We start from the raw sequence: 18928 nt of genomic DNA on the forward strand, positions 1-18928 counted from the left end.
CTCTGTTGGGAAGCAGCTCTAATTCTTCCGTCAGAAAAGAGCCTGGCATTCAGCTTCCATGCGCCGCAGCTGCTGCCCCACAACAGCTGGCTCACAAATGGCCGGCTATGATGAGCACGTAAAAATGGAGAAAACACGTCATTCAGTCCCTAGCCCAGACAGAGGAGGGGATGGGTGTGAGGAGGAGGGTTGAATGTGTTGTGACATTGCATCCAAGGAAGTAACAACCACAGCAAGAAGACAGAGAGACAACTGGTGCCAAACGAAGAGAAAAAATTCCCTCAGAAAACTAATACAGAGAAAATGCAGGGGAATCTAGTCTTACATGCCTAGACAGACCCTTTCCAAAGCTCCAGTTTCACGAGGTGACAGGTGGTCACCTAGATGCCTGCGACAGGAGAGCAAAACGAGACCTCTAACTCTTCCAGGAGAGGATGGTAGAAGCCACATTATCTTCTCTGCTCCCCACCTCTACTCGCACCCCCAAGGAACACCCCACCCCTGGCTGTTTGGTATCTTCCATTTTCCACTGCAGCACCAACCCCTTGAACAAATTACCCAAGAGTATCTGCACAGCATAGAGAGCACTAAGAGAGTCTGTAGACCCAGGAGCATGTATGACAAGTTTCCGTGCACTGGCCAGCCCAAGTGAGACTCAGTGTCACTTTTGGGTCACTTCCTACAATATTGCCAACCACATATTAAAAGACTGAAGTGGCTTTATTTCTTAACTCTAGACTGCTATCCAAAGACGAAGCAGACAGTTTATATGCTGTGATCGAGCAGCTGAAATAAATCCTTCCACTCATCTACCTGGGTTTGCCTTCACTAACCACACTTACTTCCACACTGTGAGTTCCATGCCCACCATGGAGTAAGGAGTTCTTCCGCTCCCTGAACTACAACTTTGCAAGGACCAGAGATAGACTGCATTCTCGTATCCTCCACACCATACTACATAATTTTAGGTAATAGCAAATACTAAATTAATACCTGTTAACTGCTATCGACCTATTGCTTGCCTCGTCCCTTCCCATGTTACGGTTAGCTTGAAAAAAAGATCTCTTTTGGGCTTCCCCTGGTGGCACAAGCGGTTGAGCACTGCGCTGTGAAGCTGTCCTCAGCCTCTGCAGCGCGGGTTTGATCCCAGCCAGCCGGCAAGGGTCCCACATGGCGAGCAGACCTCACCTGTCTCGCCCACTACTCCCCTCAACAGTGTATTTCAGTCAGTTTGCCTGTTCTGCTCCCCACTCTGTCTCTGGTGAATTCTCTCACCCTCCTGCACCTCTGGTTTGTACCCCAGTGCTTGCATAAATAAATATTTTTTAAAAAGACTCCTAAAAGATACAAATCTTTTATCTGCAATGATTATAAGTAAATAGTAGATATAAAGCTCTAACAAATCAATAAACATTTAGGTATTGACATTTGATGAGGAGTAGATTGGGTAGATCAGGAAGCACACACAAAAAAGAAAAAAGACATGAGAGAATGATACAAATGCACATATGTGTTTGCATGTGTGCGACCAGACACACCCTTGAGAGATTAGTGTATCAGTCCCATTTTTTCAAAGATTTAGCTACCACACATAAACATTTTAGATTCAGAATAGAGGAAAATTCAGGCTTTCCACCAATTCTGAGATGTTAGGCTTATTATCCCTTGGCTTCTTTAAGCCTCAGTGTCCTCACCTGTAAAATCAATAACAATACCAGTATCAGGGTATTTGTTTTTAATCATTCATTCAAATGATTCCTGAAAAGTAAATATATATGTAATGTACTTTATCCCAGAGCCTTTGACAGAACTCAGCATTTATGTTCTTAATGAACATCAAATAGGAAATTAACAAAAGTTAGAAAGAATCCTATAGCAGGCTTTCAATAGAAACAAAATTCAAACATGGTCCTAGAATGTCAGTGTCTTTAAATCTCATTAGAACATGAAACTGGGATTTGATGAATCATTTTCACTAACCTCAAGCTAAAACTTACCATGATCGTTAATGATGAATGTAAAAGGAAAAAAACTGGTTAATATTAGCAGTACTTTTAACGTTGTCAAAAATATTTTCATATCATATCATTTATGTTAATCAATATTTTGAAATCATAACAGGGATTAGATACTGATGTCAATAGAAAAGCACACCTATTACTTTATCCAAAATTTGTAATTAATACTTTGAGAATGTTGTTTATTTATCTGGCTTTCTTTGTAGACTGGTACTAGAACATACTTATACAATTAAAACATTATTGTGAGAACCAGCCCATAAAATTCACCACACTGACTAAGGAATCCATGGCCCAAAAGAAGGTAAAGGCCTGCCAGAGAAGTTAATGGAAATTTTTAATTAATTAGCAAAGCGAACAGCTAGCTATACAAATATGTATTTTCACACTGAAGTCCTCTCATCAGTTAAAGAAGATCTTTAATCCTACTTTCTATCTATACAAATCTGAGCATGAAAGAGTTGGTTAACAAAGTCTTCTGGCATTTTCCTATATTTTCAATACTGGTTTTTCAGAAAAATCCCTAACAACAGAAACATCTAGAAAATATATAAGAGCCTTATATTTGTATTCCTAGCATGCTAGTGTTAAAAAAAAGTGCCAGACTCTATATGTTCCAAATTTCCAAGGTAAATGGCTATGAGTATTTGAACATGTCTGGAAACACTTAGGTTATTGGGTCCCTACCTCCTCTGGCTTTTGTGACATTCCAAACTCCTATAAATTTCTGCCATCTCAAAAGACACTTATCCCTAGGTCAGTGCTTCTCAAGCTTTAACAGTTTTATGAATCACACAAAGATCTAGTCAAAATGAAGAGTACAATTCAGTAAGCCTATGGTAAAGAAATTCCTCATTTCTAAGAAGTTTCTAGGTGGTGCCAATGCTGCTGGTGCCTGAATCACCTCTTGAGATGGTTAGTCCTACATTTCTTCAATGGAGAAATTCCAGTCTTTCCCTGAAAGTCAAATGTAAAAACACCTTTTATAAACCTTTAACTGGCTTGTCAAGTAATTGCTCACTCTTCACTGGCTAATATTCTAATTGTTGACAGCCACTTGCAGGATGTCTGAGCAGGGCACTGCTTCCACCCTCCCGGATCTCAGTATCTCTGAATTCCTCCCCATGACACTAAGAGGTTGCATTAAAGATTATCATAACTCAGACTTTTTTTTTTTTAAAGATTTATTTATTTATTTATACAAGCACTGAGTATAGTCAGAAGCGCGGGAGGGTGAGAGAATTCACCAGAGCCAGAGCAGAGAGCAGAGCAGGCAGACTGACTAAGTACACTGCTGAGGGGAGCAGCGGGCGGCAGGAGAGGTCTGCACAACATGTGGGACCCTCGCCCGGCAGCCGGGGATTGAACCTGCGCTGCAGAGGCTGCGGGCAGCTTCACAAGTCAGTGCTCAACCGCTGCACCACCAGGGAGGCCCACTCGTAGACTTTTTATTCTCGTAAAGAACTAACCTATTTCACTTGACAAGAGATGAAAACCAGAGCCGTCAACCTACTAGCAGTCTGAGTGTACAGCTGTCCATCATGGGGCCTCCAGCCATGCCAGGAGTAAGTAACACCACCAGATACAGTCACAAAATCCTCTAGCTGTCCCCCACCCACCCCAAAACTACCTCCCTTATTTCCCCTTCAGGCTGGATCCTAAAATCCTAGAGTGAGAATTTTCTCAAAATGTCTCACCATGCATTCCTCACTCCCTTTGAGGCTCATCAATTTGCCACAGTGAGAGAAATCAACAAATTTAATTCAACCTACGCTATATTACCAAATGTTGAAAATATACAAATAATTCTTTCCCAAATCTGCATATTCCCTTAAGAATTTATAGCATGGAAACATATCAGTAATACTACATACTTTTGTCTAAATGAGGTCTAATAGAAACTACCATAAACGCTGGTGTTAGGAGAAAAGCTACAGGCTTTCCATATTACCGTGAACATTCACTGCGCATGTGGGAGAACATGATTCAATTCCTGTATGTGGTATTGTAAGTTACAACTGGATTGAATATAGAACTTTATTAAAAAATAGTTTAGACGTGACAAACAGTTTCTATTTAAATTTTTAGCTCCAGTTTCTGAAGGGAAATGGTCTGGCTACCAGACAAATGCTCTAATCAATTTTCATCAAGTTAGCTGTGGACACCAACTACACTTCTAAACAAGTTCTTCTTTCAGTATGGCCTGAAGCAAAATGACATTATAATCCCTGGGATAAACGCCAAACCCTGTAACATCAAAAAGCCAGCACAATATTTTTCCCTTTAAAGCGAGTCCAAAACCCTCGATCATTCCATTTAGACTCAAATACAAGAACTATACGGACTTGGAATTCTGTATATGAAAGACTAACATGTTGCTTGACTCCACACATTTTTTAATGACATTTTCCATAGCAAAGTTTACATAAGAGTTCTCAACAGACATTAAAAAGTTCTAACACTAAGAATGACACATTTTTATACTCAGAGTGAATTGAAATGCTTCCAACTCAGGGTTTCAACCATGAGACAGTACTACACTAAAATCAATAGAAGTTTTATTTTTCTGTCCATGGAAAATTTTCATACAAATAATTATGGCTTTTCCTCACCTTCACTTTATATGTTGAAATAAGTGACAGACTTCTATAAATATAGATAATATTCTGCATGAAAAAAAAGTTGCTTACATTCCTGTATCCTATAGCATCCTATTGTTAAAGCTGCAGTGATTTCAAACAATGTAGGCCTGATTAAGCTGAGTTGGTAAAATACTAATTTTCTCTGGAAAAAACAAGACGGCACACAAATGCTTTCAGAGCTATATTTGTCTATAAAGTAAGGTTAAAAAATAAAAAAAATTATGAAAATAAGTGAGATTATATACGAATAATTAAACACACTGCCAATTACATTTGCGCATTCATTTTCTGAAAAGTGACAATTTCAGAAAGGACGCCAAGCTCTTTCTAATCCCAAGTTCTATAGTTAAAGTTTAAATAACCAAGTGTGTGCTTAATTTTGTTGGCATTTGTATCTTGATTTTATTAAGAGAAACGACAAAGGAAAATAAGGAATTATGAGTCCCTTATTTAGTATTAGCATTTTTATCAAGGCAAATTCTGGAAAACCCTCCCAAACATAACCTTAGCCCTGTATTCTCTGCATTAATGACCTTAACCTCTCCTTGACATCAGTTATCCCTTTGCATGACTGAACTATGTGTCTTGGCATTATACAAAATACTCCTCATTAGATTTCATCAGCCCATTCTCAGATGCTATCACCTCTGCCCCTTCTAATTTTTCTAGCCATTTAGTCCCACTGTACCTGATCTTCAACTTCTTAGGGCTTTCATCCTTGGGCCCCAGCCATTTTCTCCCATACTATGAGCCCATTTCAGTTTCAATTATGTCCCTTCCTGTGATCTTGTGAATAATCACCTAGATTACCATCTCAGCACCTCCAGAACTCTCAAATCTTTTTGTCTTGACATAACCACCATGAACACAGCAACTGGGAACCCCTGTAATGTTCCACTTCTCCACTATCATCTAGCTTGCTGATGGCAGGGAAAAAAACACGCTGTTATATTCTGCTAGCCCACAATTTTATAATCCCAATCTCAGCTGGATTGATTGTGAAAAACAATCTATATGCTAGTCCTTAGTAGTCTAGGGGTCCAGGCCCCTACTGCTACCCCAGTCACTCAGTAAATTATTTCAGCATCTATTTCCCAGATATTGAGGCTTCCCTTTAACTCAGACTTATTTATGATTGCACCACTCCTTATCTTACTTCCTGCAAACTCACAGGATGAGATCAACCTCTTTATTCAAAGCTTATCCTCTTCTTGAATACAGAAACTTGCATCACCTTCATCACTCTCCTCCCTCTTCAATCTCTTTTCTCTAGCTTTCTCAGAGCCAAAACTGAAGTTCTTTCCAACCAAGCAAATCTCCAATCAACTACCAAATCCTTATAAATTCTCTGCTCTGTGAAGACCCTAGAGAAGGCACTGTCTATGATCCAGAAAGCAGGCAATCTCACCACACACCAAGTTTCCTGGAGCTCTCATCTTGGAAATCCCAGATTCCAAAAATGTAAGAAATAAATTTCCTTTGGTCTGTTTTTGTATAAATCACCCAGTCTCTGATATATTGTTGCAGCCGCCCAAATGGGCTAAGACACTAACCAAATGAGTACAGTTTATTTTCTATCGTAACATATCTGAGGAATCTGACATATACCTGCTAGTAACACAGCCCATGATATTCTTCAATATCCTCTATATAAACTGCTGACACTTTAACAGGGAAGGAAAAATCAGGGAGAGGTTAAAAGTCTTAGTTGAAAATTAGCCACTCAGGTGATTCTGATAGGAAGGAAAATGTCTGTTTTGAGAAGCACTGGTATGGGACCTCCAACACCATCAGCAATTTATCAACACCATCATAAAAATATCAATTATAAAATTCATTCTAGGACACAGTCCTTAACACTCTTCAATGCCCCTTATAAAACCTAGCTTCTAGAAGACTTCTAGAATTTGATGTTGAAAAATTCCTGTAAGGCAAGATGATAGTGATCCACTTTCCCAGTAATGATATGTACAAAAAAGTATGCCTATTTTAACCTTGACTGGCTGATGGTTTGAAATTGCTGCTTTATCCCTAAATTCTATTTTCTTCTTTACTATCTGCCTGGTTTTGAATCTTCAAAATTTACTGCCTGGTTGATTTATTTAAGAACGCCATTCAACTTTCTGCGTGGTTAATAAGACCCACCTTTTAGGATTATTCTGAAACCCACATAGGACAACACGTGTGAAGTACTTAAAACAGAGCCTGCTGCATAGTGCTGAATGAATAGTAACAGCCGTGCCTATTTTATTTGGAATCTTTATATAGTAAGGCTTACCTCAAAAAATTTTCCCCCAAATTTTAAAGGATTTACTAAATACCATCTTTACAGTGACATAATGATACAGTGATATAACAAAATATTAAATTATCTTCAATACATGCTTCCTAAGTCTGCTAAGGAAAGGAGCTTCTTAGACTGCAATATGAATTTTAAATTTAATTTAGTAAGCAGGGTCTATGTCTTAAATGTGGCCAGATCTGTAGCAATTAATGCACCGGATTACACAATGATGGTATTTTTTAAATTGTGATAAAAAACAGGTAACACAAAAGCAACCATCTTAACCAATTTTCAGCGTGCATTTGATTAGTGTTAAATTTATTCACATCTTTGTGCAACAAATATCTAGAACTTTATTTTCCAAAATGGAAACTCAGTATCATTCAGTAACTCCTTACTTTTCCCCTGGGTCTAGTTCCTGGCAATCTCTCTTCTATCCTCTATTTCAGTGAGTTTGATTACAAATACCTCTTATTAGAATTATACAATATTTATCTTTTTGCAACTGGTTTATTTCACTTTGTATAATGCCCTCTATGTTTATCCATTTTATAGCTTGTTACAGAATTTCCTTCTTTTTCAAGACTAAATATCCCATCCACAACATTTTGTATATATTATAGTTTGTTCATACAATTTATCCATCAGTGGATATTTAGATTGCTTCTATCTCTCAGGTAAAATGAATAATGCAAAGCACACAGGTGTGCAAATATCTTTTCAAGATCCTGTAGTCTTTTTCTGGAGATATATACATATATATATATATGTATCTGTGTGTGTGTGTGTATGTGTATATATATATATGTAAGCGGGATCACTGGATCATATGGCAATTCTACATTTTTTGTTGTTGAGGATCCTCCACACTTCTATATTACATTCCCACCACATTATATTTCCACCCAGAGAGTACAAGGATTCTGATTTCTTCAACTATTCCTCAAAACTTGGTTTTTTGAGTTTTTCAGTGGCTGTCATATTAGTCTGCAATAACAACACAAAGAATTTAATCAATATTTGCTAATGTCTAGATATAACGCAGCTAGTACAGATAAAGAGGCATGTAGTAATAGAGAAAAAGTAAGGGAAAGAAAGAAGACTCACAAATAAGATTTGTACTAAATATCTCAATGACAGACAGAAGGAATTGTCAAATCTCCTTAAGCTGGAGACAAAAGGCATCATAGCAGAACGAAATCAGTCAAGGAAAACTCACTGAGTAGGACACAAATTGGATCTTAAGGAAAATAAGGCATTCAAACAAAGAAGGTCATTCCAAATGTCTGGAATAGTAGATGCAAGGAGATATAATATAGACAATCAAGACTCATTTGGGAGAGAAAAGTGTAAAATGAATACGTATTGTAAGAGGTTACTAAGAAATGAAGCTAAAGAAGTAAACTGAAGTCACAGGACCACAAGTTCTATATACTATATTAAGAGGTTATACTGTATCCATGAAATGGTTTCAAGCCAGAGTGTGCCAAAATCAAATATGCATTCCTGAAAACTCACTATTAGCGGCGTGAAGAAAAGATCACAGGGACTTGGGACTGGTTAGTTAGCTACTTAGGTGGTGAATAACCTAGCCAAGGCAAGAGATGCCAGGTGCCTATAATAAAGCAATAAATGTGGACAAAGAGAACAAAGAAAGGGATATCAGATGGTGGAAGAGGTCTGCTGACTGATCAGCAATAAAAGGAGTTAAAGAACCACTTCTAGAACCACTTCTCAGGAGACAAGTGCAATTTAAGGGAAACAGGACAGGTTTGCTTTTGGACAGCTGAGTATATGTGCAACAGACAGGTACATATACACGAGTTTTAGATTCTTAAGTATATGAGTGAAAGATATGGATTAGACATATTGGGAGTTACCAAATAAAAATTAGTGAACCCATCACCTAATTACTACTTTCTTATATAAATCTAGTGTTCATGAAATATCAGACAAACATCCTGTTTCTATTAACAGAACATGTTATTCTACATATTTTATAGCATACTGGATCGTCCCCCATTTTTACGAAAGTTAAATGCTCCTGTGAATCTACCAATGTGTAATTTCAGGAAATGTGAATGACTACAGTCAAATCCCCAACACTTTCTCATTTGCAGTTTTGAGAGCTAACAGAAGACAAATGGGTTGGAAACAGTAAGACCACCTTATAATTTAAAACCTAAAAAGAGCCCCTCATCTATTTTTCTGAATTTGTAATATGTTATTTCTTCTAAGAAAGTACTCTTAGCAGAGTTCCAACAAGAATACTCATATGCTATTCAGCAGGCAGGCATGCAATTTAATTGTCTTTAGTCTAAATGTGGAACTAAACCACAAATTACGTTATCAAGGATTTAAAACTAAGCAAGTTGGGAGAATTTAATTTATATATAATTATCACTCTAAGCACCCTGTATTTCATTACCATTGCATATAAATACAAACAAAGATGGCATGTGGGCAAATAACATAATTTATAATCTATATGTATCTACTGAATGTTCTATTCTATAGACTAAGATGTGAATGTTAGATATTAGAAAGTAACTCCTTTTTCTGTGGCTGAGTACTCTGGGCATCCTCAGTTACAATGAGTCTGTCCACAGACATAATCTTCAGACTAAACAGTTTCACTTTGGGGTACAAAATCCTGGAACACGCCTTTACCCTTCATTCTTGTAACTAGTTATCTTTCCACCAAAGCTAGTCCAAAGAATCAGAAAGTGAAGCAGGAGTAAAAAGGGAAGGTATCTTCCCCAAATTCACATGTTAAAACCTAATCCCACTGAGACAGTATTTTGAAGTGGGGCCTTTGGGTCGGGAAGTGGCACCCTTGTGAATGGGATTTAGGCACTCATAAAAAAGTAACCAGAAAGCTCCTTCACTCCTCCCACCATGAACAGACACCATGGAAGGACAAAACAAGACAGTTATTCTATCAACCAAGAAGCAAGTCATCAATAAAGCTGCTCGCACCTAAATGTTGTTCAGTGTCCAGAATTGTGAGAAATAAAACTGTTGTTTGTAAGTCACTCAGTCTATGGTACATTGTTAGAGCAGCCCCAAAGACAGAAGGCTACAGGTTAACCCTGGTTTTGCTAAAACTCGTTAGTATTTCTCTCTTTAATATATGAATGAAACTGAGATGCTTCTGAAGTTCCCTGGAGTTAGCATTAAACACTAGAGCACCCCCAAGCTCAATGACCTGGGAAACTCCTGGTGCAGAAACAATCTCAACATACTGCTGAAGTCAGACAGAGAGTCACAGGTTCTGGCCGCTTAAATCTACCACCCGAACTGAGCCGGGGCCACCCTTGGCCCTATTTGGCCCCCAGAAGGCTGTACAATAGGGTACAGAATATATTCACCCACACAGTCGCCACAGTCTACTCAGCAAGACAACTGCTCTCTCTGGAACTTACCGACAACGTCAGGACTCCTGACATTCCTCCCAGTGTGCCCCCAGCCCTGCCTTTCAGGCATGGTTAACTCAGAGCATGCAGGTAACTTCAAGAGGAAAAATACTACATAAAAGATTTTTAAGCATTTTGTCTCTTATAATGAACACAGGATAAGACATTCCATTCTAACTGCTCTTGATGTAAGCGGAAAGGCAGGTACACATAAAACACTGGCAAAGAGTTACAGGTGGTTCACTCTATACACAATGAAGTTTTCAGTCTTTACCAACAAACAAAAGATGTCATAGTAAAAACGTACAATAAGCTACTGTAAAGCTAAATTTTACACTGGCTAAAAAGAGCAAACAGTATTTTCTAAGAGGATAAAAACTTGAAATCACTTACTTTCTGCTCAGGGTTTTCCTGAAACAAAAGTCCAAAGTAGTCCTTCTCCAGGAGATTGAGATGTTCACACACTTTGTCAAATAACACTTGCCCTTTAGCACGTTTCTGCGGGAAAAGAAACAGTATGTTCACTTTTCAAGCACTAAAGATTCCATGATTACTATAAAAAAAGGGAATCATATCATATACACTATTTAGCATAAGTTAATATAAAATGTTTGCCAATCCTGTTCAAACAATTCAAAAAGTGATTAACAACTTTTCACTTCAGATTCCCGCTTCCCACACACAGCTGTATTTCATTCTAAAATGAAAGCATGATCAGAGATGGTGCTCAACATGCTACCATTCCTCCATGTCAATATAAGAATGAAAAAGTAAAATGCTAGGTATTTGTTTATTTTAAAAACAGCACAAAAAATAGATCCAAACTGCCTCCTTCAATTCCTCAGGGTGTTTCACATCTTATCTACAAAGCATACTCCCAAGAAAGTCATTTAACTCTACTCAATGTATGCTAACTCATTGGATCCCATCAGGACTGAAAGTCTGATTTTCATCCTGTGACGTCTGCAGAACAGAAATTGTTTTTTTCAACTCAACTTCACATTTTCTAGATAATGATATGGCATTCATGTTTTAGGAGAAATTAAAAAAGACTGAGAGGTAATGGGACATTACATCACATGTCTCTAAGGATTTGACATGCTTTTGCCATAGTTTGTTGTGTTTTCTTCTTTAATTTAATAAGCAGCTATCAATAGAGATGTGAAAGCCTTTGACAACCATAGAAGAAAAGCTCATTGTCTAATCAATGGCAAAACAGAGCAGTGACTCATGTCCAATTAAGATGCACACCCCTGGGAACGCCCCACTGTGAGGTCAGGTCAGACACACGCCTCCTCCAATGCCCTTGGAAGTGACCACTGGGCTGTAAGTGAAATGTGAACAGGCCGCGGGACTGTTTCATCCTCAACACGCACTTCCTCACACTAGCAGAGGACTCATTCGTTTATTCAGGGTGACAATAAATGTTCCCCACACATATAACTTTGAAAATGGAATAAATTAAGATTTCAATTTCAAGTAACTACAACTCCGATCAGAGAGCTTCAAAAGATAGTCTTCACAGAAACTTAATTCAAGTGCTCACTTCTGCCCTCTAGCCTTTTCTTCCTTTCTTTGTGGCAAAGAAGTAAAAAACTTATGCCTCAAAAATTGGTCTCCTATTAAATCTTTTTAGTAATATTTCTTTAAAAAAAAAAGAATGCTATCAAATCATAGGTGAAGAGGGAGAAAACCACACAGATTACATACTTTAATACAAACAGCATGTCATGTCACAGATTCAAAATTAGGATTAATATCTAATTAAATTAGTAAGTACCTGGAGACTGAGATATACCTGCATGTGCACAAATTTAAAGAAACACTATCTAGGACTCTGGATTCCAAATACCAAAGTCCTAAATATATTTTCAATATTGACAAGTTCTGTGACAGGGACAAGACACAACTTTTACTTGCCTTAATTTGCACATCTGTAAAGTCAGAACTACCACAAAGAGTGTGGCAAGTACTAAGTAAGTTTTAATACATAAGGAGCACTTAGAATGATGTATGGCATATAGTAAAGTGCTTAATACTGGTTCTTATTGTTATAAAGTGGAGAATTTTATAATGACAAATGAGTAATTTCACTTATACATGAAATTTTCACTTAAAGCTTTTAAAACTAAAGGCTTTGAATTTTACTATCTGCTCCTCATACAATTAATACTCTATATAATTTAAAATTTAAGTGTACAAGTATGTTAAATAAATTTTAGGAACAGGGCCTCCCTGGTGGCGCAGTGATTGAGTGTTGGGTTGCGAAGCTGCCCGCAGCCTCTGCAGTGCCGGTTCGATCCCCGGCCGCTGGGTGAGGGTCCCACATGGCGCGCAGACCTCTCCTGCCGCCCGCTGCTCCCCTCAGCAGTGTACTTCGGTCCTTCTGCCTGCTCTGCTCCCCGCTCTGGCTCTGGTGAATTCTCTCACCCTCCCGCACTTCTGACTGTACCCAGTGCTTATATAAATAAATAAATAAATCTAAAAAAAAAAAAAATCAATTGTATTTAAAAAAAAAAAATTAAAAAAAAAAATAAATAAATAAATTTTAGGAACAGATGAATCAAATCATGATGGTTACTTTCTTAAATATGCAGTGAAATCCACTGTCTCTTCTTTACAGAGTAGATGTAAAGAGATTTGGTTGCAACTAATAGCAAAGAACATTTTAAAGATAATCAACAGCATAATATAGAATCAAGAGCTTTGTTCACCCCTGAATTTTCAGTGAATAGGGAAATGACCAGTAAAATAAGTATTCAAGAAGTATTTGTCAAATAACTGAAAAAACAGTATTTCTGTATATTTGACATGACATTTAACACACTCAGACTCATAGTGACTAACCATATAGTTACAACTTCAGCACCTACTTTGTAATTAGGGGCATTCCTTATCTGAGATAACAAAGAGAGCAATTATAGCTCCTACCACATCTATCTGCTTGGACATCACCCAAAATGCATTTATGAGGTATACATGAGTAACACACTTTATCTACCATAAAGGAAAGATTATCTTTTTATTCAGAACGACACCAAGAACTCAATGGAAGCTTACATAAGAAGCTGAGCTTTAATCAGATATAATTACAAATCTCATTTACCACTGCTATGAAACATTGGCTTATAAATGACAACTATTTTCCAAAAAAACTACTGAAACTAGGAATCATGAAATAACATGTGACAGTCAAAAGGAGAATGGTACTATTTTATTTGATTTTAATGTTATTTGAAATTAAGCTAAAAAAGGATATTAAAAACAACTCCTATTTAAAATACACACTTCAGTTCAAAGAGAAAACACATTTCAACCTTGGCTTAAAGTCACTTTTTATTAATAAATTATACTTTCTTGCTGGTTTCCATCTCAAAAATAGAAACATGTTCTCACAGACAGACTTCCCCTAGATTAAGAGAAAAACACCCACAAGGCTCACCACCACGACCTGGTATTGAATGTCAGGCAGCACAGCAAAGCACCAACTTGGGGGCTAGAGTAAGACACAGCCCCTCCCTCATTCCACGCTTTGTAAGCACCTTATATTACTAGGCAAGAGTAACAAGGGTCAAACCACTTAGTATCATAGCTGTCTCAGCGCTCACTCTGAAGATCAACTTAACCTGGTAAGACAGTAAACGTCAAAGTGCCAAACCAGTGTCTCGATCACAGCTGAGTTCTGTTCCCAGCTGTTCCCTCACTAGTCCACATCTAATACCAAAGTATTTTCTAGATGCTTGGATTGCTTCTCTACTATTATTTCCTTTCTTCTCCAGGAAACAGAGATGATAAATACTTGATAAGAGCCTCCCTGTACATACATGTTACAAACTTCCACTTAATCATCTCCAACCTCATTGAACACAACATCTGGCTGGAAAGCCAAAAATGCAACAATGCGGACAGGCACATTCTGAGAGATGCAAATACAAAGTGGTACAGGAACCTTAAGAATGGAATGAGTAAGTGAGAAAAATCATAGCTTTCCCAAGACTGTGTCCATATGTATCTTAAAGGAGAAAATAAAGACAGACAAAGCAGCATATTCAAAAGAATTTACTTTTCACTTTGATATTTATAGAGTCTGACAGAGATGATTTCTAGTCAAAAGATACTGGATAGTATAAGATGAAAAAAGTAACACATCCATATGGACAAGCAATGCATTATGACCGCTATTTATACTCTAGATGACTCTGAGGTCTACAAAGCTATAAGGTTTAACACAGGGTGATCCAGCATCCAATACACGTCAATTCTTATGTTAAGACAATAAATAAGACACACATGGTAGTCTCAGGAACTTTACATTCAAATGGCAGAAATAGAAAATACGGAAGCAAAAAAAGAAAAACAAAGAAAAACAAATGTATGCATCTATCTCTATTAGACAATCAGTCTATCTGCTTTAACTGGTTCAAAGAAAAATGACACAAGAGCTCTATACAAGATAATGTCTTACACTAAGGATAAAGACTACCAGATACAATCTGATCTTCCCTCAGGAAGTTTAAATGTAGATATATATACACACATACCTATGTATGCACACATACACAAAGTCCTACAGCAGAGTGGTACAAACACAGGGAAAGACAGTGGAAAGGTGAAGTGAAAGACTGAAAAGCACAAGTCAAGGGTATCCACGGGGCAGACCTGAATTTGCCCAAATATATTTCATTGGTCCCAATGGTCCCTTAGCATGCTCTATACATATAATCCATATATACATATACATATATATGTACACACACACACACACACAGAGGAAGTCTACATCACCCCAAAGGGAAGCAGAATGGGACAAGGAAAACCTTGCGTACTGTACATAATTACTGAGTCTCAAAACGCCTACTGTATATAAGACACCTGAGAAGTTCTATGGAGAAAAAAAATCTACTTCCCGTCATTCAACCTGCTGTTTCCCAAAATTATTTAGCTAAGCAATACAAAGCTCCCTAATATTGCTCAGAAAAATGTGCTACAGGCCATTTATCAAAAAATTAAGTAAAGAGAAGTGATCATGACTTGCCCCTCATGCAGGTTTGGAGACTAGCTATAATCTTTTTGACTCAAAAATGTCAAGAGAATTCATTTTAAACTAGTCCAGAACTGGACATGCTCAGCTGTCTAGCAGAAATAATGGTTCCCTAAAATGCCAACAAACACAAAATCAAAAAAAATACCCAAGGAAACTGGTCCCTATTACTCAGCATTAGTCACAATATCAGAATCAGATTATCAACTACCAAACACAAAATAAGTATATTTCATATGTTTAATGAAACAAATGAGTATTTTAAGATATCATCAAGGAAAAGTAACTATCAAAAGCAGATTCTGGAAATAATCATATACAACACCAGGAAATAAAAACTATAATCCAAATGGATGGGGTTTGATACAAACAAAGAGAAAACCAGTTCATTGGAAGATAGATCTGAAAAAAATCACCCAGACTGCAACAAAGAGATGGAAAACAGAATGAGGAGTCTATAAACATATATACACACATAATATATATAATACATATATACATATATATAAACAGAAAGAGGAAGTCTACATATATGTGTAGATATATGTATCACCAGAGTTCTAGATGAAGGGAGAGGTAAAATTGAAAACGTATGGCTGATAAATGCTAAACACTCAAATTAAGGAAACTCCATGGCGCTCTAGCCATATAAAAAAAAAATCCTTTAGCATATAATTTATGCCATTATTATTTATATCATTAACATTCAAAAGACTAACCTGCATTATTTTAAATAGTAGATATAATAAAACCATCAAGATAAGAGAGAAAGAAACATGAGCTAGGGAATAAGAAGGATCAAAGAAAGAAAAGTACCACAGAAATCCCAAAGAAGTCACGCATAAGAAATCTAAAACTGATCTGCTTTTGGCAACTAATACAAAAAGGCAAACAAAACAGGACATTTACCTCACACAGAAAAATGGTATTATCAGGACACATTAAATTTCCAAGTTACTACATTTTAGAAACACCAACCTATGAGCAAACTTGCCTGGATATGCTCTACAGCAACACAACCAAGGGCTCACAACTTACTTGCATTCACACTGTTAACAACACACGCTGCAATAATATTCTCATCCTCAGGAGGAGTAGAACCAAGACACAACTCACAGTAGTAGTGCACACAAATGTGTGGGGGTGTGTCAGTTGAAAAATGTGTCGGCTCCCTCACCCCACCCCCGCAATTCTGGTATGCTCCACCTTTCATGAGAATCACCAATGCTCAGCAATATCGGAGAAAGGTGTTATGCATTGAATGCCTATGGCACAGTTTGAATGCTAGCCCCACCCCTTAACAGTTGTGTGATCTCAGGTGAGTTACTTATTTCTCTAAAAATACTCATATCAATGATCAAGAATTAAATGAGGCATATTTAAAGCACTTAATAAAATGTTTGGCACATTCATTAAAGGGCAGCTTGCATCACTGGATCTTTTTTGAGCTGCTCTAAAAATAATAACTTTAAATATGATTAAAGAAATTTTCAGTCATTTACCAATCTCATTTCATAAATGAGGAGAGGTTATAGAGTTTAACTGATCTAGCCTTTGAGTTGGATTTTGGATTTTACAGGTACTTATCAAAAAACTGAATCCTTATTTGTGATTATTCATAAATACTAGTATTCTATCTAGGAAAGTAATTTATTTTCAACTTTTATAAACAACAACTTGAATTCTATTACATGAAAGGACTACAAATATACATCTGTTAACCTAGCAGAATAAAGATATTTAATTTTATAATACACTTAAATTACCAGCATGTGTAGCTGATAAGTAATCATAGCTATTTGTGGGTATTGGTCCAGATAAAAGGATTACTAACTTGTTAACACATACTCTAAATTTCCTTTTCACCATGACATATTTTTAACTGTTGAACCTGTAGGCAGAATCTCCATATTCCCTCCCCTAGGAAGCCTATTCCAATCTCCCGATATTTTACCTTTCTCCTTCAACACTATTTTATGTCAACAGCACTTACTCTTAATATTCTTCTCCTTTTGATAGTTACTACTCTTGGAAACTAAATTCTTAAAAAGTGTATCTTCCTCATCTCGCTATCTTCTACAGCAATACCTCACTGAGGAACTAGCTCATTCGTAGGCCAAAAGATCTGAGGGATGGAGTGGCTTGGTGCCATCATGCCTGCCAAAAAGCTGGCAGAGCTGAGTCTGGAATTCAGGCCTCTGGCTCACAGTTTATGCAACTCCTGGATCTAGCTCACGGACTACCAGCCCATAGATATTCAAGGAACTAAACCAAACACACACTGCCAACTAGATTCTGGGAGAAGAACAGCCACAGACCTACATTTTTATTTTCACAGTCCTACATTGTATTTAAACTCTTCCTTAGTAATTAGAGCATTCTGGGGAACTAGAGGAATGACTTAGGCAGAAAAGGCAACCCATCCCTTTCTCTTAAGAGGACACCAGGCCCCACCTTTATGCAGATAGAGACAATGGGGTTTCTTAGCCTGGACACATTCCTTCACTGGGCATCAGTTTCACTGTTATTTCTTCTTGCTATCTGCAGCACATCTTTGCTTTGAATTGGTTCTTATGCCTGAATCTTTATACACAACAAGTTGTCACTCTCTCTTCTGATCATGTAGCACCAAATTAATTAAACAATTAAAACCATACCACTGTTAATAAGACTTGCTAAGTCCATGTCAAAAAGAAGACCTATCTTTTATGTTAAATGTCAAGTTTGCCATCTACTTTTCTCTTCTGCCTCTCTCTAATCCCATTTACACTAATGACAAGCAATATAAAATCAATTTTATATTTTACAAAATCAATTTTTAGTTCTTTGGCCTAACTTTCCAGGTATCAATTTTTATTGTTGACTGCATACTATCATTGCATTACAAACATCCAGAGGAGACAGACAAGACAGTTCAGACAGACTTAAAATATATTATTCATGCATTGAAGACTAACTTTTGGGAAAGTTCTTGAAAAAAATTTTTTTTAATTTGAAAAGGCAAAGCAATCTGCAACAGACCCAACTTAAAGGCAGGCTGGAATCTGAGCCACGGAGCAAAGTCCCTTGTGCCTGTGCTGTTATTTGAGGCATTCACTATTGAGGCCAAACATGACATTTCTGGAGGCCTCTCAACTTGGAGGAATTTGTGCAACTGCTTACCCGGCAGATTGCAGTGGACGCCACACACACCACTGGCGTTTTATAAAACACCATCACTGTCTCCGTGTAGGCCCCTCCACACTGTAGTTATTGTGTACAAAGAGACAGTGCCGGGAAGTGCACAAAGCAATCCATACATTACAGCCCTGAAGCTATGTATTTTGTGCTAAATCTCAACTATACTATGCAAATGTAAAAGGCCAAGGGAAAAGGTATGCATGGAGCAAACATAACAACTGATATATTGTTGGGGGTAGAACAAATCAGACACTAGGGGAGAAGTGTCTCACAAGCCTACGGCCCTCAGTTATCAAACCTCATTCTTCTCTGACTAATATGCCTCCACAATATACTTCCCAAGTTCA

At 37.4% G+C, this 18928-nt stretch overlaps 1 protein-coding gene across 14 annotated transcripts in view; it reads right to left on the reverse strand.

Moving 5' to 3' along the window:
* EPB41L2 (erythrocyte membrane protein band 4.1 like 2) overlaps positions 1 to 18928 on the reverse strand; it is a 196413-nt gene that overhangs the window by 65650 nt on the left and 111835 nt on the right. For all 14 annotated transcript variants that reach the window (XM_037520381.2, XM_037520384.2, XM_037520382.2 and 11 more), the window contains one exon: positions 10754 to 10858. In XM_037520381.2, the coding sequence (XP_037376278.1) occupies positions 10754 to 10858 (105 nt within the window). The remainder of the gene's footprint in view (positions 1 to 10753; positions 10859 to 18928) is intronic.

Source organism: Talpa occidentalis, unplaced genomic scaffold (genome assembly GCF_014898055.3).
Source record: "Talpa occidentalis isolate TD23 unplaced genomic scaffold, MPIMG_talOcc4v2.1 talOcc4.2, whole genome shotgun sequence".
Taxonomy (NCBI): domain Eukaryota; kingdom Metazoa; phylum Chordata; class Mammalia; order Eulipotyphla; family Talpidae; genus Talpa; species Talpa occidentalis.